General features: G+C 40.4%; 1 protein-coding gene across 7 annotated transcripts; it reads right to left on the minus strand.

The window, feature by feature from the left end:
* Positions 1-1755: 1755 nt before the first annotated feature.
* Positions 1756-21851, minus strand: SIAH1 (siah E3 ubiquitin protein ligase 1). Of its 7 annotated transcripts, none has more exons than XM_075765942.1 (3): positions 12657-12752; positions 12082-12121; positions 1756-3151 (listed from the first exon to the last, which is right to left on the minus strand). In XM_075765942.1, the coding sequence occupies exon 3, from the start codon at positions 3147-3149 to the stop codon at positions 2301-2303; it is 849 nt and encodes a 282-aa protein (XP_075622057.1). In that variant the 5' UTR covers positions 3150-3151; positions 12082-12121; positions 12657-12752; the 3' UTR covers positions 1756-2300. The 7 variants fall into 7 exon arrangements, with proteins under 7 accessions (XP_075622057.1, XP_075622061.1, XP_075622056.1 ...); XM_075765946.1 differs by lacking the exons at positions 12082-12121; positions 12657-12752 and adding exons at positions 5541-5619; positions 6347-6546; XM_075765941.1 differs by lacking the exons at positions 12082-12121; positions 12657-12752 and adding an exon at positions 21619-21851.
* Between the last annotated feature and the right edge of the window lie 962 nt (positions 21852-22813).

Below are 22813 nucleotides of genomic sequence, written 5' to 3' on the forward strand. Positions count from 1 at the left end.
GACCATACCAGTTGGCTCCTACAGCACAATACAAATTCAATTTTTAAAGTCCCCTTCAAAAGCATACTCCTGATCTTCAGCCCATTCTAGCCTAAATAAAACCACTGCACATCAGCGCAATAAGGTTATAAGATTCACGGTTCTTTTGGGGACAGAAGTTGAACCATTCCAAGTACAAGCGGCAGCAGAGAACAGGCTTACGCAACTTCTGTGCTTACGCAGCCCTGATCTTAACTATCAGACTGCGGCGGGTTCGTACAGGTCCTTAGCTGGATTTTCTTAACAAAACTGGAGAGCTGAAAATGAGATTACCTTAGCAGGCAAACTTCAGCCCAAGCCAGTCAATCACGAGCGAGCAACTGAGATGGTGAGTCAGTGTGTTCCTCTAAAAATACCTGAAGTATTTAGCCAAGTTTCTGTCAAAGACCAGAAGACAAACATGAGGTAAATGTAGACAAGCTTAATTTGAGAGAATTACTGAATTTAGAAGACTGCAAACAATTAGTTGTATATTCATAAGGAAAAAATGCTAGAGTGCAGGATTTCTGAAGCATTTACTGTCACAAGGTACATCTTTTAAATGAAATCTGTGCACAGTTCGAACAGCCTAAATACGAAATTTTGAGTGAAATTTCTTACTTTCATTACATGAAGCCAACTATTTCTGTAGTATTTTATTAATCCAACCTGATGGGTTTTATGTTCCTTACCTGTAGAACTACTTACCTCATCATGCATCAAAATAATAACAAGAGTCATCTTAAATAGATCAACTTCCAGTAAGAAAGTTAAGACAGTGCACAGTAAATAAACTGTATTTTAATGTGTTACAAAAGTAGTTAATAGCCAGACGACCTCCCCAAATAGATGCCCACTACTGCTAGGTTTGACAGAGATTTCTTGCAAATAGCTTGAGATAAAACAGCTTTTCACCTTATTTGTTTTTCTGTCTCTATTGTTTTGTAGCACAAATACCATATACATCCATGGTTAAATTTTTCACATACAGGCAGTCTGCATAAAGCCCAATATCCTCAAAAAAGCCTTTATGGCCGGTGAACCATACCTGTAAGAGATTACGTGCATTGCAACGTGTATCATGTCACTAAAATGATATACAAAAACCAGTTCAAGACAGTTACTTTAGGAACAACCAAAAGATGTGAAGACAAGAAGCTGAGCAGGAGTATCAATGTGTCAAACTTTGAGCTAAAGCAAAAAGCAAAGTTTTTTTTTTTTAATTTGCCAGGTATTCTTTTAATGACAAATATAAAAAGACTGAAAACATGTCATTCTGACTGCCTTTTTTTTTTTTTTTTAAAAACAAATGGTCTGTTTTTATAGTTACAAATACTGTGTAAGACAATACCTTCTTTGTACTGCAAAACCAACAAATACAAGGGTGCAATCAAGTTTCTAAGCATCTCTAAATTTGAAGCGTGAATTTTTTAATTCGGAAAGTCTTAATAATTGTTCATTTTTGTTAGAAGGTAACTCAAAGTACAACAACATCTAGACCTGTTTTTAAAGGAGCTTTCTTTCCTGATACATCTTTGATCATAATTACTCCTTTCGAGTTCAGTACATTCACAAAATAGCTCAATTAAGAACAGTATTACCAATGAATTGACTACTGGAAAGAGACAAAATTTACCAAACATACAGAAAGATAAGTTTTACCATAGCAATTATGCATATCAGAAGATGACACCTGTAATTAATTTTTAAAAGATACAAAAAAGAGAAAAACCTGAATTACAGAAAAGAAAGTCATATTTATTTAATGAAAAACTAGAAGTTAATAAAAATTAGCAAATACACAAAAAATATACACAAACAGCAGCAATACTATGTAGTGACTTACAAAGGGGAGGTGGGAGGAGGAGGGGAAGCAGCGGCCAGAGACCAGACCACTCAACATGGCTTGTCAGTCAAAGGGGGGAGGAAAAAAACACAAACAAAAACACGAAACAGTATCCTTTTCAACAGTACAATCAATCTACAAACAAGTTTTTAGAATTATTTTACAACATTTCCTGTAGAATCAATTCTTAATACAAAAGATGCCCATTTTGGGTGTATATATATTTTCAGTGGTTTACTGTTGACTTAAATATATTAGTGTTACTACATGCAACTGCTTCCTGTAATTTAACAGCCTTTCCTTTTATTTACCTTCATATATGTCTACCCTCCATCTACCAAATAATTTGTCTGACAGTCAAAGACGGTTACCCTAGTTTCTGCTAAATTAAATGCAATGGTTTTAAACACTGGCCTGAAGAGGTTTGATTGCCATTTCAACACATGGATATAGTTACATTGATGCCTAAATTGCCATTTTCTGCAAAGAGCTGTGCAATGCTGGTGTCAAAGACTAGACAGTCACTATTCATAATGGCTGTTGCAATTCCCTCATGAATAGATCGAGGAGTTGCTTCCCAAGTCAATCGCCGCCTATGCCCGTTTAACTCGAGTCGATAAGCAAAGTTTTCCGCTTGCTTGCGTGTTCCTATCAGCTGTACAATTGCAAAGAATTGCTGGTGACCATCATATTTTTCCTGTTTCTCCAAGACTAACATGAAATGAAAGCCAAAACAAGACTGCATCATAACCCAGTCAACAGCACCAGGAAGATTAATGTCTGTAGCAAGGAACACTATGTCTTCTCCCTGAAGTGTTGTAATTGACTTATGTTGATGCATCAGATGTGGCATTACAGCATCCAGAGAACCTTGCCATTTACATGAAGCACCGGGACATGGACAGGAGTAAGGCCTAAACTCACACAGCTCCTCGTGCTCTGCTTTTTCTGTGTGTGGCAAAGTTATCTCGCATCCGGAAGAGGCATATTTACACGGGAATAGTACAGAATTGGCAACCTTCTCCATCGCCAGGTTACGAATGGAGCCCAGTGGGCCTCGGCAAGTTGGACAGCATGTAAGTTTAGGGCGACAGTTGCTACAAACAAGATGGCCACTCTGACACTGAAGAATTGGTGGCAGCACATAGTCAAAACACACAGGACACTCAAAGAGACTAGCCAAGTCATTATTGGAAGCTGTAGTGCCAGTCAGTGCAGGCACCCTCTGCGATGGCGTACACTTTGAAGTACCTGTAGGTAGTGCTGTAGCAGTCTGACGGCTCATTTCTGTAACAGAAGAGAGAAAAAAGAATGAGGATCTAAACACATCTTCTTTTCCTCTGCATACAGTATTTTTGATTTACAAAGAAGCTTCAAGAGAGATACAAATGAAACCAAACATGCAACGCAAACTGTGGATACATTAACACGTAAGTATCAATTGTGCTGCATACCATACAGACACTTGTATGACACACAAATTTAACAAGTGAAGAAGTTCTGCTAATTATTCTGAAATGGAATTTACCTATTGGAAGCTGCAAAGGGGAGGAGTAAAGATATGCTAAAAATGTAACTGAAATCCTCAAAAGAAGTTTGTTGGGTTTTTTAACATTGCATTTACAAAATACTCCACCCAGCTCACTTGTGTGTAACAACTAGAAGCACTATGGAACGATTCTAAGGCTGAATTTTATATTGCTGTGTATTTAGTGAAATAAGAAACTAGTCATTTTTAATGAAAAAATGAACTTCCAGATATGACCTTCTCAGTAATCATGTTTACTACATAATTTTTCTAAAAAAATGAAAAACAGCAGCAAGGGAAAACAAAGCTAAGACCATCACCACACTGTTTTTTTCCTCGGATAGGATAGTGACTCTTCATTTTCATTACTCTGTTATACCAGGTCCTATAGCTTGTAAAGCGCATCCATTGCTTCAGCTTCCTGAACTAAACCATTTGTGAAAATACCAGAAAAGAAAAACAAAGCAATTATTTTACTGAATTTCCCAAATAAGACAAGAAATTCAAAAGATTAAATTTGAGAATTAATTTGAACATGGAAGTACTCAAACACTTCCAGTAACTGCAAAAGGCACTGTCGATGAAGTTTTACATTCAGTGGAGTTTACACTGAAGTTCTATTCTTTCAAATGTCCCCAGCCAGAAGTTAAGACCAAACAGCTTGCTCAAGCATTCAACAGATGCAGTAAAAGTACCACATTTCTTAACCTGTTATGGATGCTATGCTCTGTCCTGTGCCCCCTAACTCCTCCTTCTTGTGCAGAAGGAATTACTAGTACTACCAGAGAAAATAAACACTCCATTTTGAAAAAATAAACCTTACCTTTGTAGGTTAAGGAAAGTTAAGTAAAATGCTAGCCAAAATTGGCTTCCGTTACACAGTAAAATTCTCAACCACCTTAAGTGCCTCTCTGCAAGTACCCCCAGCTCTGTATCTGTCACATATGCATAAAGCTCTCAAAATAACACCTCATCTTTAATCTTCTTGCTATTTATTTAACATGGGAATATTAGGCAATAGGCAAGCTTCCCATATTTAGCATCATTTCACCCACAAACTTACTCATACTTGGACTAGATACCTCAAAGCAGCACACTGTGCATGCTTTTGCAAGACATACACTGTTTAGGGCATGAAGTGAAGGAACTAAGAGATTCCAACATGCAAAATAACTTATCCCTTGACATTCAAGAAGTAATCATAGAAGAATTTGAAACTGCCTACAGAAGCACCTCTCCCCAGTCCGGAGCTAGAAAACCATGGGTGTCTTAAGATTTGGTATTCAGTCACTGATTTTTACAAGTCTCACGTGCCCAATAACAGCATCATCTCACCCCTCCAAAGTCTCTTCCTTCATCTCAGGCTTGTTGGACTAGAAATATCCAGTTGTCATCTTTGGAAAAACCCATACAGTGGTTTTAAATGCTGAGCCTTAAGTAACACTGTAGAGATATGACAGGAATGTTTGTGTCGTTTGGCCTTATTTTCCTACTATAAGGCATTCCAGCTTCAATTAAATGTTTAAGCTATCTGTGAAAAATCAAATAGACGTTCTGGGGAAGTGATACCACACCAGCTTGTTGCGAGGGGATTAAAAAATGATAAAGCCTCTGTGGCAACTGAGCTCTGCTGCTATTTTTCCCAACACCGTAGGTGGGAGGCTCATGATGGCAGACTGCAGTTCTATGCTCTAGAACAAATGATACGCAGAGAATAATGATACACAGGAGAACAAATTCTGATCACGTTGTTTGCTCGGAAAGAGTTTAGAAATCACATGCATATTCATGTGTAAAATTCTAAGTGTTTACCTTCAAATACTGTAAACACACATTTCAGAAAAGTCTGTGTGTGCTTCATCTTACCTGAACCTCTACATCCTGATCCAGGGATCCCCAGTAACCCACAGATAACACTGGTGAAAACCACTGTGTTAGACCAGTTCCCTAGGCAGTCTGACAAGCTAGGTGAGCTCTAGTTTCTTTAATTACACCTCTCGGAGCCCGTTCAACATTAAATTAAGCAACCTACAAACTTTGCAGTAGCCCTTATGCACGGAGGTACTTCCCACTTAAGCCTTCTAAGCTATAGACCTACTAAAGAACCGAACAGTACAGCCCTGGTTTATCACCATTTCTGTATGTGACCAGCTTTCACACACACATGTTCTACAACCAAGGACCACCGAAATGAGCAGGGAATGAAAATGAGCAGGAATCTGTGAACGAGACCATTGAGATTAGCATTCAAGGAAGAAACTTAAGCTATAAACTGTAATTTACCAAGCCTAAACCTGCCCAAAGCCTACATTTTCATCACTCTTGTTAATGTAAAGATGAGTAACACATAATGACAGAAAAGTCTGAGAAGTTAGTTTCTCATAGCTATCTTAAAAACTACAAGTCAATCACAATTAAAAATGTTAACAATGTAATACATTTAACCCACTGAACTATCAAAACCAGACAATTACAAACCAAGTAAACACAACTACAGAACTGGAAATAAAGTTTAAAGATATTTTTAGTTACAAAAACCTTACTACGGGTAAAAAAACCCTATATGCAATATTTGTTACTACCTTTGTTCCCACACACTGGGAATAAGCTTCTAAGCAACAAACTAAGGTACACTAGGTGTCACCTTCAAAAGTATTAGTACCTACCTCACAAATTACTCAAAACATTGTACAAATTTGAAAAAAGTGTAACCAACACAAAGAGTGAAAAGAGGAAAATGTATTTTGAGATTTCCTGGTTTCTAGACCAAGAAAAACTCTGTCCTTGATGACATCAGACAGAAGGCACCGACCTGTTAATGAAACTATTCTCAACACCGTTCTGGGGAAGGGTGAAATACACGGACTATCGAGATCTCCCGAGGGACACGATTTCACAGCTCCTACAAAACCAGCTTAAGACACTGCGCATAACGCGATTTAAGAGTCACTACCTTTCCCTTCGCTGGTTTTACTTCCCGGCAAGCACGCACACAACACTCCCTTGCACGAATACAGAAAGCTGGAGGCAGATCTCCCCGTCATGCGGAGTGAAGGAGCTCATTGCGTTTCCGCGCAGAAGAGACGGGCTCGGGGCCGCGGGCAGCCGGAGGAGGTGGAGCGGCCGGGGGGGCGCAGGCCGGGCGCTGCCCCCAGCGAACGCCCCCGCGCCGCTCCGCGCGTTGCTGTTACTGCTTCGGGCACGACCCCCCCCATCTACGGCCGCGCGCTCTCCGCATCCACCGGCTACATCCACGCTCCGGCCCGGCGCCCCAAAATGGTTCCCCAAACTTCCCCCGCCGCGCCGCGCCAGGCCGGGCCGGGCCGGGCCGGCTCCTCCCCGCCGGCGCTGCCCCGCGCCCGGCTCCCGGCCAGCGGCTGAGGCGGCGCGGCCCGGCCGAGCCATTGGCTGCCCCGGGCTGGGCCCCGCTCCCGGCCCAAGCCCCGCCCCGCCCCTGCCCGGGGCCGCGGGGGCGCGCAGGGGAGGGCGCGGCGGCCCCGCTCGGGCGCGGCGCGGGCGGCCCCAGGCGGCCACGGGCACTCGAGGGGAGGGCACGGCCCGGCCCGGCACGGCCCGGCCCCTTCCGACTGACAGCCCCTCTCCCCCAGGACAGCCAGCCCGAAGAGCGCGTTCCGGCCTTAAACCACCACATCGCCTCCGCTTCTCGCACGCTCCTACGGAAGCTTGCATGTTCGTACGTACAGCTCCCTTTACGTGTCACCTGAGCCATGTGAACAGCAACAGGCTGCGCTTTACACCTTCTATTTCAGATACTTCTAGATTGATGGATCTGATCATGTTCCCTAAATACTTGTTTTTAAAAGCTACAAGATTCCATTCAAAATTCTTCTAATACATGAATTTCACCCCTGTTCCTGTTATTTCAAGGATATGGCACAAATTAGCATTTTCTACTGTGGATCTATAAAGTACCCGTTCAACAGGAATTTTCTCAATACGTATAAAGATTACTCAATCAAGCAAAAGCACAACAATCTCAAGGAAAAGAAAAGACCAACAGATCTGGAACAATATGGCATATTTGGATATCCACATGGACTATTAAAAATTAGAACAGTCTAAGGATAAAGGAGTCAAAACCAAGTCAACATGCTTGCATGACATGAAGCACACACTGGGCTCAGAAAAGCTTAGGCATTGCGGAATACAGATACAGTGATGGTAAGATCACGGAAGTACAAGTTTCAGTGGAGGCAACAGAAGAACACACTGCAATAAATTGTTTTGGTCGCATAAAAAGTAAGGCTACGGTATCTGAGTAAAGAAAACTGTCTTTAGAAATGCTTTCCTACTATTTGAAATTCAAGTCCTGTTAAAGGAAGACTGTGGAAGCTTGTATCAGCGCTGTAACATGCGAAATAATGCCCAATTACTATTAACAAAAACTACTAACTCGATACAAGGTATGCTTCAGATTCCCCCATACGTGCAATATACAGCATCCCCACCAGTTAAGAGTCAAGAAAGTTTCCAAGCAAAACAGAAAAGCTGAAGAAAACCACCACAGAAATGGCTTTCAAGAAACTCAGCATGTTCTGAGGTGTCTGAAACACGCCCCAGGTTTTCTCTCCTGCAGCAAAGCCACTGTCCCCAAAACAAAGCCACAAGCCTTTCACCAGGTGAGCTAACACTGTGTGCTCTCTGCTACGCTGTGATGTAATGTACAATGCCTGAAGAGAGAAAGCCTTTGAAACCCCAGAGGGGTAAAAAAAATTACAGCGAGAATGGGAAGACGCAATCACTTCACTGTTTAAAAAGCTCAGCTGAAGTGCAGACGTAAGGAAAGCAGTTTCAAGAGAAGTTCAAAAATTATGTACCTCACATGCCATGGAATTAACTACAACATATAGGAATAGACTGATACCCTTTCAACTTCTCATCTTTCAAAGGTGTTAGCTTCAGACACCATTCCAGAAATCACATCTCTGCACTTCACTAAAATACGGGGCACCTTTGACAAATTCAAATCAACACCATCCACCTCTCCAAAATTTTCACTCATATCAAATAGATTAAACTTCGGTTTACCATTTTAATCTGCTTTTGAGAGGGTAACTAAATATTAGTTTTGGGAAAAAACCCACAAAACTGCTGTATAGTAATCTTAATGGCTGGAAGGGGGAAAAGAAAAATATCTCATTATATAATGCTGAAGAGTGATTCAAGGACACCGAAAAATGCCTTATCACAAATGTCTGTATCTGATGCAATAAAACCTTTTCTCAATCACATTTCAGAACTAATTGAATTCAGAGACTTCCATTCAAAATGTATAAATTCTTAATGCATTAAAGCCATCAACAAAGTAATATAAAATCTTTCAAATTTTTCAACTGTACAATCATATTTGAAAAGAAGACTTTTTTAAAAAAACAATACTCTGTTACAGAGGACTGGAAATGAGAATATTTCATGACAGTGTTCAAAGTTGTGAAAAACATTGACAGGTTACTTTTTTCAAGATGCGATATAAGCCAAAGAATGTCAAAACCCAAACGCTAAATGAACTGTTGAAAATACTCATTAAACAGGTATAAATAAGAACTTAAAAGAAGATACAGAAAGATTACCCAATATCATCAGATATTTGCACACTTCAATGTTGATAACTTCTCCAAAATATTATAAACAATATTTAGTAAATATATTATAAATCAATTGAAAGTATTAAAGTCACCAACATTTCTTTGGTGGCAGAAGGAAGGTTTCATGAATGCAAGAGAAAAAAAGAAGTGTGTTTATATTTAGAATCAAGAACGGTGGGTGTGTACACACATACACAAGTATACACCAAGTACATAATCTCATGCCCAAGAATCTGCAAGTGTTACTGATACAGAAGTCCCAAGTGAGTATTATCTTGAGAATGAAGGTAATTAAAAAGCACACTTTGTTCTGATTAAAAAGGGGCACCAATGTATTTTAAGTAGAGAATCTTCTTCTTTTTTTTTTTTTTTTTTTTTTTTAAGTAGCATTAGGTTAATTTTATATTAAAAATTCTTAGGAGACCATAGTTTCGTACCATAGCTGGTCTATTATGAAAAGTCTTAAACTGCTAAGGACAGCATCTACAGTACTACAGAAAAGCCAGCTTTTCAACTGCATGTGCTTTCCATTTCTGAAAATAATTTTCCAAGGAATCTACCTTTCCTCTGTCCCTTCTTACATTCATAATCATCAAGGGACAGCAAAACAGAAGGGAAAAAGGTTTCAGCAGGCTCTAGCGAAAATATTATATATTGCCCTCACCACTACCAAACCCATGCTTCAGCAAAGCCATCTAACATTAAGTGTATTATGCACAAATATCTCAGAGAATAGCTCATGAATATTTTTTAAGAAATTAGTATATTTTAATTTCTACTTAAATTTTAAAAGACATTTCAGGGCCCATGGCTTTTGCATTTTGAAGTCTACCAATTTATCTCTCTCAGCTCTTGGGAGATGTTAGATCACAAAGGCCTGGCACGGTTAATATCAAATGCATGGCTGCTCCTGCAAATCTGACACTGGACACAGGAATGTACATCCCTGTTTATACACAGCCTCTGTACATACTGGCCTACTTCAAAACTGTTAGAAGTACAGTTCATGACATAAATTATTAATCAACCACATAACACAATTTGGTCTCTATACACACTGGGTTTGATTCATGATTTTTCTCAACTCTTCCAGACACTGTTTTCCTTAGTGCCCTTAACTATATGCTATCCGTTATTTCAGACAGCTCAGAGCTTCTCTTTTCCAAGAGAATAATAACCAAAAGCCAGAGCAATCTAATGTAACAGAATATTTTAAAACAAGACAAAAAAATTTTACAAAATTGAGGCAAGTCTCATAATGATTTCATTTTTTCAAAATGTCATCTGTCCAGTTCATCTCCTTTTCATACAAAATTAAGACAATTTCCACGACCTTGTAGTGACCCAGCCTGCCTGAAATTGCAGGTAGATGATTTTTTATCTTGCACCTCAGGACACTCACTACCAACCCCTCTTTCCAATCATCAAGAAAGGAAATCCCAATGGATTTATATAATCATGGAATCAGTCATCCTCTTCATGGCTACCTCTGCAGTGAACCACCAGACCTTAACACTCAATGTTTCTGATGCTATCATATATGTTCTCTTGTACACAATATATGATCACCAATTGAGTCATTGCTAGTGGGCAATCCAGATCTCCAAATTCAAACACATACTACGCGGCAGATGTAGATACAAACAGCACTACGTAAACACAAACAGTATTATAAAGCCCATTAAATTCTAGTGATGTGTTTCTAAATCCAATACAAAAACCTGAGACTTGGCTAGCACTGTTTGACTTCTGCTTCATCACTATCATTGACTATTTCTCCTACCTATGCCAGAATATTAAACATCAACCCTGGAGATTTTTTTTTCTAGCTATCAAAGATTTTCTTTCCAACAACTTTATAATGTAAAATTAAGAAGCAACAGTGTCCTATAGAAAATACAAAACCACACAAAAATCATATTAGCAAGCAATTACTACTATGACTATAACATTCATTTTTAAATGTAACAAAGAACTTCATAAATTTAAAAAAAGTCAATAACCCGTACTCTAGCCAACCATAATTTTCCATATTCTAAAGAATCAAGACCCAAGTTAGCATGAAATATCAGAGACTATACTGCTATGATACTCCAGTCTTGCAAAGAAAGACAAGCTGAGGAACAAAGTTCAAAGAAAAAATTACTACCTGATAAACCCCCAAATTTCATTCCAGAATGAAAACTAGAAATGTCTGATCAATAGCAAAAACCTGAGTTTGGACCACTTACTCTGTACTACATAATCAGAGAACATCCCAGCTTTCACATGTCTTAGAATTATACTTGGCACTAAATAAGAAAACAGGTTTCTTTGTAAATTCAGACCCTCAACAAATTGTTCTAAAGTAAACTAGGACATTTACCTCCCCCATCTTTTGGGCTTGGAAGCAGAGGAAGCACGACAGAAAGCAAAAGCTAGGGGAACTATAAAGGAAACGATACTAAAACAATTTATCAAATGGCACCGCTAGAAAAAGAAAATACAGCAATACATTAAATAAACTGGTATAAGCAAAAATTATTGATATATCAATATTATCAATATTGATATATTGATATTGTAATAGAAGAAAGTTAAGCTGCAAACTAGCTAGTAAAACAACTTCTTCCTTTATATATTTAAACAAAAATACAGAGAAAAAGAATAATTCTTTGAACACAAATGAAAACCAAACACTCGCGTTAAAAAGATCACGGACCACTTCCAAATTGGACTTTACCATATTTTTGCTTTTTAAAAACAAGCAAATAACTTATCTCGCTAACACTGCCAAATCCCACCTACTACAGAAGTGTGAAGAAGGTGATGCAGAGATATTGCTCAAAGCTGTACACTGCACACTCTTGCACTGTACCTCAAGTGGTGCTCTGTGACAAAAGCCTTCTCTTTTCGCTGTTCACCAGCTCTGTATCCTCAGTACTAATCTTGGTAGTCAGTCAATGGCCAGAGCCTTCCTTGACATAGTACACAAGAACCTCTAGCACGTCCACACACGGAATCTATAGCATGGTAAACTATGGTATGAACTCAAAATGGCAGCTGTCCCATGCCAGCCTTCTCAGGTACCAAACTGAACATACCTTTCTGCAGTCTGCCATAGTCTGAGCACAGTAAAAATACCTGAGATAAAGCAGAAGTACAGGTTTCAAAATGAAGATGTGGCAGAAACCACAGAAACTAACAACATAAAGAAAAACTTCATATGAAAATACAGACAACTCTACGCAAACAATAAATTACAGGGAAAACAGTTTGTATTTTATTTTTAGTAATATCTAATTTCCTTTCATTGTGCACAGAGCACACTGAACTGAGCTGCATCAGGATCATCTTCCAATAATAACTCAGCCCAGTAATTTCAATGAAGACAGGTAGACAGTTACCTCTTTAAAAGTTCCAGACATAGCATGTTGCAATAAAAAGGCAGGCATTCAGGAGGATCAGCTACAAAGTGAATTAATAACAGCACCACAAAAAAAACCAAGTTATTTTTCATGCTGCAACATATATTACCATTCAGAAGTATCTAAAGCACTTAATTCTGTTCTACAAGATCCCATAGATGGGCTCTGTATACAATTACACTCTACTAGTTTAAAAAACCCCACACATTAAAGAAAAAAAACCCTCTGTAAATGTTAACAGCAAATCCTACCGAGTATGACAATTTGAGGGCTGTGTTTCTTTCCTCAGTCTGATTTTGCAAAAACTATATTCTTCACTGCATACTGTAATTGCCACACAATATTGCATCACCATTCCTGTGTCTGTGGCAGACACAGGAAAGAGGGTGTGGCATGGAAGTGCCTACCTTAATTCAATAAGGCTAAACTAAAAGTACCTGTACTTTGATGCGTACATACAAAGTCTTTCTGTGATAACTATTCCAATTCAAATTCAAGACCTATTTTATGCTCAATATTTTCCTGCATAACTAAATAGTACTAGAGAGCAGATCATCAAAAAACCCAGACCTGATCAAGGAGGACCTGGCCTGTAAAAGAGGCTGATCATGACACAGAAAGCCACTCTGTAGGAGAAGCCAGGACAGGATTACATACGTTGACTAATTTTATAACGATCTCTCCATCTTGTGCATTGCTTAGGTTCATACATATTTCCATCTTAAATAATAATTTATTCTTGCTATCCTTACTTTGTTCTGTATTCCTGTACACAGTCCTGATGACAGTGGAACCCTGTGAAGAATTACAATCTAGCATGTGAAGGGCAAACACATAGGGGAGGACTTGGAGAACTGAGATACTGATTCCAGAGTATGGATGTTGGTGCCTCAAGGTATGGCAAACATGAAATCTACACATATGTACATCCAGTATCACAGAGCACAGAGTAGTGACACTGGAAGCCTAACTTTTAACTCATCAGAAATTACTGATTTTTGAGAACTTCTACTACTAGCCTACACAGAATCTCTAGTCATTTTGAGGGAGAGTTTTTACAAGTTTGGCTTGGTTTTTTTTAATCCAGATATTTAATCTGCAGAAGCAAGAACATTTAGAAGAACGCCAGATAAATATGTCTATTGTATCTCAGACACACAATGCAAAGAAAATAAAATGCACAACATTTTAAATCCAAAGTATCAAGTCCGTATTTTTTAAAATGGACATTTCCACATTTTGGAAGTAAGATTTTCCTACTATGGATACATAATTAAAAAGGTAAACTATGGAAATCTAGGCTTTTGTATTTTGTTGATATACTGTGGGTAAAAGAGAGCACTGAAATTATCTACACTGTAACAAACATAAGACCTTAGTAAAAGAAGTGCAAAAAGACAGTAGCATTTTCACATTTCTGATGGTTCCAAATTTTTCAGTGCTTCATCTTTAAACTCCCAACTTCTATATGCCTTGGATGCTTAGCATCCATTCTTTGAAGCAGATGTGCCTCCATTAAAACCAATACAGTTTACTCAAGTGACTTAAGTTTTCCCCCCCCGCTCATCACTTCTGAATCAACTGTTTCTGTAGTATTGTTGCACAAGAATTCAACTGCTACCATTAAAAATCTTTTTTTAAAATCATTATTACAATGTTACTAAAATTCTCAAACTTGGCTACTGACAAGTTTAGCATGGTCACACTCCTGCACAGAGCAACAGCTCTACTGCTTTTCATGAAAATATCAGTTTTAGAATGTGGCTTTATCTCACAAATAAGAGTATTCTTCTAGTAAGTATTATCAACCTGACGCACAGCAAACAGAAATAGGTTGAACTGCTGACTCCACAGACCACCGTGCTACATAAAGAAAAAAAATTTTAAAAAAAAGAAAAAAAAAGAAAAATAGGAAAAAAAAAATAGAAAAAAAAGAAGACGAATTAGTGGTACTGGAGCAGTAATCTGTGGCATGAGAGACTTGGGTTTAGTTCCTGCTCTGTCACAAGTTTCTGAGTCACCACAGGCAAGTACTTCCCTGTCTTTTACAGGTTTTAAAATACCATAAGTAGCTGCGAGTATCAGACATTAATGCAAAAGGGACTGAATTAACTTGATAAGGATACTAAATTAACTCTGCAGACCCTATTCAAATTTTCTTCAGGTTAGTAATAACTAAATGGCATTATACACTAAAGAACACTATTAAATTATTTAACATCTCAGTTTTTACAGTCAGCAATAGTCAAACTTCGATCACTATTTACTTTCCAACTCCTGCTCACATATGGATAACTGCCCTCTATTCATTCCAATATTTTGTATAGCAAAGAAACAAATTAGGGAGACATTAGCAACACCCTCCTCACTAATTCTATTGTATCTAATCAGAAGGCCACCTTCTGAGCCATCAACTCCATACTGACATTTTATAGAAAGCAAATAAACCTTTCTTTAGAGGGATCCTTCTGTTACCAAAAAAATTCCCTCAGCTTTCTTTGTGAAGATCCAACTGCTCAGCTTTTGAAGCAAGTGATTCAAATTCAGCAGAAAAAAAGAGCTCTCGGGCAAGAGAGTTATATGTTCTTTTATTGCCATTAAATTCTGATCAGGTATATCTTAAATGCTAAGTAAAATGCACTCAGTATTTCACTTATTTGTATTGCTTGAATAATGCTTCATGGCATACAAAATTAAAATTCAACCATAATCATTCTGAAGTCAGCCCTGAGTCTGCATGACAAAATAAAACACAAGATATTCTAGACTGTTTGGAAATTACAAGAGTAGATGTATCTTTCTGCTATTCCATGCTTTCTTTATCAGCACTTTCCAAATTCAACACCTATCACTATGTTCTTCTCTGCAAAATATTGTTCTCCTTCCTGTTACATAGTAAAATCAAAACTTGAGTCTGTGTTGCAGTGCTGAATCTCAAACATCAAATCCTAACAATGACTCGCTATTTAGAGCGTAACTGTAAACTTCAGTACTTTTCTGTCTTTTACAGCAGTGTTACAAAAATATATTACATTAGAAGATCAAGCATTTGTAAGTTAGAAAATAATAAAGTTTCACAGGCAACCCTAAGTCATCTTCTTCATGTGCACATTAAGGAACAGCCTTCATGAAATAACCTTCTTCCCCACACTCAACTCCTTTAGTAGATGAGCACCTGTACATCCATAGAAGAATTATGATTGTACAAAGAACAACAACTTTTCCTGAAATGTAACATCTGATTTTAAAATAAAGCTGTTTAGGGCAGCAACTGGTTTCAATATGCATAAAAGTTCTCTTAAAATTACTGCTTTACAGGTTCTGTTTTAGAAGAATGCCTGTTTCAATTTCTACTATGGAATACGTAGTTTTTATTTGTAGAACTTCCTTTCTAACAATTATATCTGACCTAGCACAAAGCCAGACTAAATTTTATAGCACACCATCAACATCTGCCAGCCAAATTATTCCCTAGTCACACCTGTGCAACCAGTCTTCAAATTACATCCTTAACATACTTGCATAATCACACAGATATTGGCCATGTACAGACGAACCCTACACAAATTAACTCTCAACTGTGTTGACACCTTCATGCACAAAAAAGGGCAAAAAATTCCTGTGAATGAAAGTCACTTTATGACTCTAATGATTTTACATATAACACATATATATGTGCATATATATATATATTTTTCAAAATAAACAGCCATTCGGAAATCAAAAGATAAGCAGAGCATTTTCACAGCTTTTACAAGATGACAACTGCACATGTACATTAGAAGAAGGAAAGGAACAGGACTTAAGGCTCATATCTAGGCAAAAGTGAACAAGTTTACATGAATTTAAAAAGTAGCTTTAGTTAAACATGAGAAATTTCTCATGTACACCTTAAAGTGGAATATATGTGTCAACACACAAATGCATATCAAAGCACGTTTCAAACATGATTTCCAAAACAACATTAGGCAATTTAAGAAGATTAAAATATCCGATCATAAAACTGTAGCAAAATCTGAGTCCTATGTCTGGTTAAAAAAATGACAGGTGCTAGCAAGGTTTAAAAAACAAAACAAAACAAAACAAAAAGCAACCAAACAAAAAACCCAAACCACCCCAAAAACCCCACAGAATCCATTTTCATAGATCTGAGGACAGGATTAAGGTCTTGGTTCTAATCTGATACACTGAGTTACAGTCATTATCTTTCAAAGAGCAAGTAGCAACATTACATGTTTTAAAGGTTCTTAAATATTTTAATAGCACTTTTAAGAACTGTTCAGTTACAATATTTCTTTAAAGAAGAAAAATGGTTCATCTATAGCACAAAGAAAAATCCACCAGATACAGGCTCCACAACTCCAGGCACACACCAACAGTGTATCAGAGTCCAATTCCACCATCTCTACAACAAACAAAAGCAAGCTGCCACCAAAAGGAATGGTTGCGCTGCCTGCCTTTCACCCATTAGTTTTCTTTCTCTTTAAGGTAATATATTCAGTAAGATCAGTCTTGCACAACTACATGACTGCTTACACTCGCACACAAGGAAAACACCAAAACCGAGCTGGCAGTGGAGGGTGAGACCATCCTTTCTTAGCGGTAAGCACTTCACACTGATCCCGAGTACACCCACGACACCAGAGGATGACATCTCTTGTAGCAGCACTGGCTTTTATGTCACCATGCAGCAAGCTACTCTGGGAAGTGAATCAGATAATAATTACCCATTCCTCACAGACAACTTGGGACTAAAACTAGCCCATTTCACATTCACGTTGGTGACAGCAACACTGCGAGTTATCGCTGGCATCCCGAACAGAAACTGTCTTTAGCTACTGCAGAACTGTACCCTGCATGTGCTACAGCTTGTTCAGTGCTACATCTGTTATTTCTTCTTTTCTAACACTGATGTGTTAACAGCAACTAACAATATATTTTAGAAATAATGCTGATTTTAGAAAAATCATAGGAAAAACTAACTTCTAAAATCCACTTCAAACTAGTACCTACATCACATTTCAGCATAAAGCAACGTGTACTTACAAGACAGAACTTAGAAACCTAATATTTCAGTTGTCATCCCCTTGCAAAATACAGAAGACATAGAACCTTCCCTCAAGAAATATCTGTAATACAGAGTAAACAGAAACAACAAAGATAAGCTTTCTAATGCAGCTACGTTTCTAAGCTCTAGCACCAGCATTAGCAATTTTTATGCAAAGGAATTTATTTTCAAGCTCTCCCTCCTCTAATTTAACATGAAACTGTTTTAAAATACTCCTACTCCAGTTAAAACCTTTTGACAATCTGTACATTAGCAAAATTTAATGTACAGTTTTCCTTCATATATAGTTTTCCTTTGACGTATTTAATCTGAACACGTATTTGAATATAACCCTTTAAGAAGTATGGCATTCCAAATGCTCCTCCTTGACAGCATTCAAAAAAACCCACACACTGAAAAGCCACTGTGGTCTTTCAAGAAAGACTAAATGAATTTTTTGCTCCATTTAGTACTACATGCAAGAACTGTAGAAAAGAACTTTAAAATATTAATTTAAAGACTTCACGCCACACAAACCAAAGTTCAAAGAACTGCTGTTTCACTTGAAAGGAGCTGATGACTAACTCTTTAAGCAGCAGAAGTTATCACTACACTCTCCTTGTTTTTCTTCATGTCTTAGCAAGGTCATCAATTGTTACAAGAAAAGATACAAATCTGTTTCTAGATAAGGCAAACAAAAAAGGAAATGGTCAACAACCACTGTCTGTATGTGAATTTACTGCTTTTTTAAAATCCATTCCCTGTAGGAATATATCCACAGTAATTTTTAAAATGCATTTCCAGATGAAAAAGGACAAATACTGTCTTCACCATTCAAGTAATATTTTACTTCCCCACTGAAAACACAGCCAACCTCAGCTTCCGTATTCAGTTCTAGAAAAAGAAACGAGTCAAAATCAGAAGTGCACCATTTGGTTAACTGAAATTATCTACCACTTTATCTGATTAAAGTACTGTGGAATTAGCAAATCTCTCATTATTCCTGTGATAACACAAAGAATCACCATTTTATAGATGAACTCAAACAGGCAGGTATTTTAAAATAGTTGTCCTAGGCATTACAGAGACATAGTACGTAGTCCGGATTAGAACTAGAAAATAAGTACATATATGAAGTGTGGCATAAAACCAAAGAGTATTAATGGGGCATTAATCTCCTTTCTTTACCTAGTATGGCTAACAGCATAGCATAGTAGCATGGTATAAAACAACTCCAAGTCAATGACTTGGGAAGATTTTTGTTACATGCAATTAAGTATTAACAGGAAAAACTCAGGTAACCCTGCAGTAACACCTCATGGTAACAACACAGTATTTACATGTATCTCTCAACTTCTCGTCCATGATGTGATATTGTACACAGAAAACATACACTAACATTGCATTTTTATCATGATATTGTACGTTTGAGACATGTACGGTACATACACTTTGAAAAAGAGTAAATTGCCTACAACAAGTTTTCTTATTAATGAAACACAACGTTTTATTAAGGTAATGATATGTCTCTACCTGTCGTGTTTTTCTGTTAGAGTCAAAAGGGATATCTTTTAATATTCTCTTTTAGTCACAACTAGTTTTCGCTTTCCTTAATGCTGACTGTCCTTCAAAAAACAAAGCAACAAAAAGAGAAAAAATCCAGTAAAAATTATCTCCTGCATCTGCAACGTTCATGATGTTTAAGACTGTAAACTTCAGAGAAGAGATCCTAAGCTTTAGGCCATAAGAGATGGTTGAGATGAACTAGAGCTTGCCAGTATCCTTACTTCACTGCTACTGTTCTCTGCAGCAGGTAGCACTTAACAGCACCAAACAGGGATTCAGGTAACTGCAGTCAGAAGCTGGAAACACAATTTTCACTTTGGCTTTCTGCAGACTGGATACATACATCACAACTGCGGAACTGAGTTCCTTACATGTGTCCATAATTTCAGATGCTATTGATTTACCTTGACTGTTCTGGTTCAGCTTAGCTCCTGAAAATGAGACAACCGTTAAAGCAAAACACACACTGATAATCTAGTTGGCAAAGTTCAGTCCAACTTTTAAAGCTGACAGTTACAAGACTACAAATACTATTACAAGCAGAAAAATAAAGCAAAGCTATTCTAACTTAAAATTAAGAACATCATGTTTCTCACAGGAGCTGCACATATAGTCTTCCAGAATGTTTTATGTGAAGACTAGAGTTCATAAAATTATCCTACCTGATTTGAGTTTTCAGACCAAAAAGAGTTGCTTTGTACATGAACACGCTCGTGCTACCCCCTCTTGCACATTAGAGGCATGTATCTTTGACACATGAGCAGTACCTCTTTCTCAAGTCACACTAAGCAGACAGCAGCAACTATACTCAAACCTAAGTATGGAAAGTACTTGTATTATTTAAAATATGTACTTTCCTTAGTTCACACCTACTTAGCTGGAGCCACTAAATTTCTGAGCTAACTCCTCTAATACAGTCTAATCAGACTATAGCATTTAAACCTTACCAACAGAAATTATAAAGAACAAGATACTTTGTGTTTTCAGGACAAAAATGCACATCATCTCATCAGTTTCAGAATTCTTGGGTGACAACAGATTCCTAAAGCTATACCACTGATGGATGGTATAGCTTTCCTGTACAATTTTTCACTGCTGTGAAAAGTGCTAAAGCTATTTAAGAACATTAGTTTCCATTGAAGTTATCACAATTACAGTTTCTAGCACTCAAATTCTACATCAATGTTACAGTGTAGAACAAACGATAAAAGTAGAACTAGTTGATTTATTCTGCAACAGATGACTTTTACCCTAAAAGCCTCTGTATTAGTCTACCTGTATGCCAATACCTCAAGTCTCTTGAAGGCCAGCTTGAGTAACTCAGGGTTGAGAAGAGTCTCTTCCATTTTTCCTCCCCTTTGGAACGCACCATGCTAGCCTCAGAGTTTAGAAGGAAGATAAACAGACAACTGAAACTATGTCCTGTGTGTGCAATATCCCATGTCCTTCATGACCTAGTCCAACATCCAGCTTCCTAACATCCACTCATCTGCCACGTTAAACAAATTAAGTCACTTTATCTATTTATTAGCATAAAAGTAAACTGCTTATTACAAAGGAACGGTAGTATTCACCCAGACATGTTGAAACAGAGACTGAAAACATTGGAGAAATATTTTACGTTTACAGTTACAAATGAAACGTGGGCTTATAATAAAAGTACCACCAGAAAAGAAACTTGGTTCTCCTCCTAAAGAAATACTTAGGATTCTTCGCCTTTCACTACGAACGCTATCGTTTCCTGTCCTTTTAAAACCGTGGAGAAGGAGAAAGAACGGCAGGTCTCCAGACTTGATTTCGCAGGGGAACCCGTGGGACGAGCAAGAATCTACCTCGCTCTTCGCTCTCACCGGATTAGAGAAGAGGGAGACAGCAGCCTTCCCAGGAAACGTCACAGGGGCACCCAGCGGCCCTCTTACTTCCAGCAACCTGTTTCCCGCGGCGACGCACGCAGAGAGGGGCGCCGCTGGGGGCCCGGAGCGGCAGGCCGCCCCCGCCTCCCCCCGCCGCCGCGGCCCAGCTGACCTTCTCCGCGCCGCGGCGGCAGCCGGCGCAGGGCCCCGCTCCGCGAGCACAAAGCGCACCGCGCGGCGAGGCCGAGGCCGAGCCCACAAAGGGGCAGCCCCGCGGCCGAGGCGGCGCAGGCCCGCGCGCGGCCGGCCTTCCGCAGCAGCCGGGGCGGGCCGCGCCGCCGCCTCAGCCTGGCGCACAATAGCCCGGCAGAGGGGCTCGGAGCCGCCCGGCGCCGCTTCCCTCCTCCCCCTCGGGATCCCGCAAGGCCCGACCGGGGAGGAGAAGGGCCCGCGCCTCGCTCCCTCGGGCCCGGCTGCCTCAGCTCCCCCCCGTCGCGGGCGGCAGCGCGGGGCCCGGCCGCCAGCAGGAAACCGGACGCCTGGGCTGCGCTTAGGCCGCGGCAGGGCCTTGTCCCGGCTCTCCTCTGCGGCCGCCGCGCCAGCCCCCGCGGCCGCGCCGGGGCCTTCCGCAGGCGGCCGACGGCCGTCCGCACAGGGGCCGGGCCGGGCGGGGAAGAGGGCCCCCGCCGGGCGAGCCCCTCTCGCCCCCTCCGAGGCCGCTCGGCCTCCTCTCCGCGGCGCGCTCACCTATGGGCGCTGGGCTGGGCGGGACCCCGCTGAGGCGGCCTGGCTCCCCCGATCGTGCGCGCTGCGGGGCGACTGGTTGCGCCGCTCTCGCCGAGACCGCTCGGCCCTACCGCCCGAACCGACCGCGCGCTCCCTCCCTCTCGCTGCCGGCCGAGGAGACACCGCCACGGGGGCGCGCCAGCTGCGGCGGAGCTCTCCTGCCTGCCAGGCGCGCTCCCGAGGCGGGCGGGCGGCAGCGCCCCCGCGCACGCGCACCCGGCAGCGGCGCGCGGGTCAGGCTGCCCCGCTCCCGGCGCGGGCCAGCGGCGCTGGGGAACAAAGGCCGTTCCGCTCCGCTCCTCTGCGCGGCTGGCGCCCGGCTGCCAGCGGCATTCAGGCCCCTCTGTGCTTTCACCCGTTTCCCGGGTCCGGGGAGAGGCCGCCTCTTACCTGTGCCGCCGCCGAGCCCCGCCGGGGGTCAGCCGGCTCGCCCCGCGGCCCCGAACGCGAGCGAGCCCGGGGCGGCGCCGCGTCCTGGGGCAAGGAAGAGGCCGCAGGCCCGGCCTTCCCCCTCCTGCACCCCGCGGGGCGTGGCGGCGGCCCCTTCCAGGTCAGCGGGAGCACTCCTGTGAGGAAAGCGAGTTTTTTGGCACGCCAGCATTTGTGGCGTCGAGGCCTCGAAGGCCCAAGTGGGGTCTGTCACGAGAGCTTGCTCATTCTATTTTTAAAAATGAAAGAGCCCTGGAAAGCGGCCTTTACTAGAGAGGCCGGTAACGTCCAGCACAGGAGCATTCTGGTGATTTTAAGGGATTGCTGACAACAAACCCCTCCCCTCCAGTCTGCTCAAAGACTTTGCATAATTCAGGTTAGGCCTCTGTCCCGCAATGCCCTAAATACATACATAACATTCAGCACAAACTGGATGAAATTAATGTAATTACTAGCCTGCTTACATATGCTTTGTTGGAGTAGGACCCTGTTCATCTACTGAAGCTGTTCAGAGGTTTGCGAGAGGAGAGCCACTGTTTAGTTTATTTTCAGTAAACTATTTAAAATACATATTTGCTATCTTACTTCAATTTTCTTGGCTAGTTTAATTGGTTATCCAGATGGTTCTCAATATCCTCCTCATTCCTTTTGATGACCTGAAAGCACTTCTTTGTGTATAACATTTTTATGCTGAATCTGCCAAGTCTGCTCTTATTCAGAGATTTTT

Source organism: Balearica regulorum, chromosome 13, assembly GCF_011004875.1.
Source record: "Balearica regulorum gibbericeps isolate bBalReg1 chromosome 13, bBalReg1.pri, whole genome shotgun sequence".
Taxonomy (NCBI): Eukaryota; Metazoa; Chordata; class Aves; order Gruiformes; family Gruidae; genus Balearica; species Balearica regulorum.

What these genes read in the sequence shown, in the direction of transcription:
- SIAH1 (XM_075765946.1), bottom strand. Translation starts at nt 6,436, where the DNA reads ATGACGGGGAGATCTGCCTCCAGCTTTCTGTATTCGTGCAAGGGAGTG. An exon ending in GTAAAACCAGCGAAGGGAAA is followed by an intron (nt 5,620 to 6,346) that starts GGTAGTGACTCT and finishes CTCAATGGTCTC; the next exon opens with GTTCACAGATTCCTGCTCAT. An exon ending in ACATGTGTGTGTGAAAGCTG is followed by an intron (nt 3,152 to 5,540) that starts GTCACATACAGA and finishes CTTCTGTTACAG; the next exon opens with AAATGAGCCGTCAGACTGCT.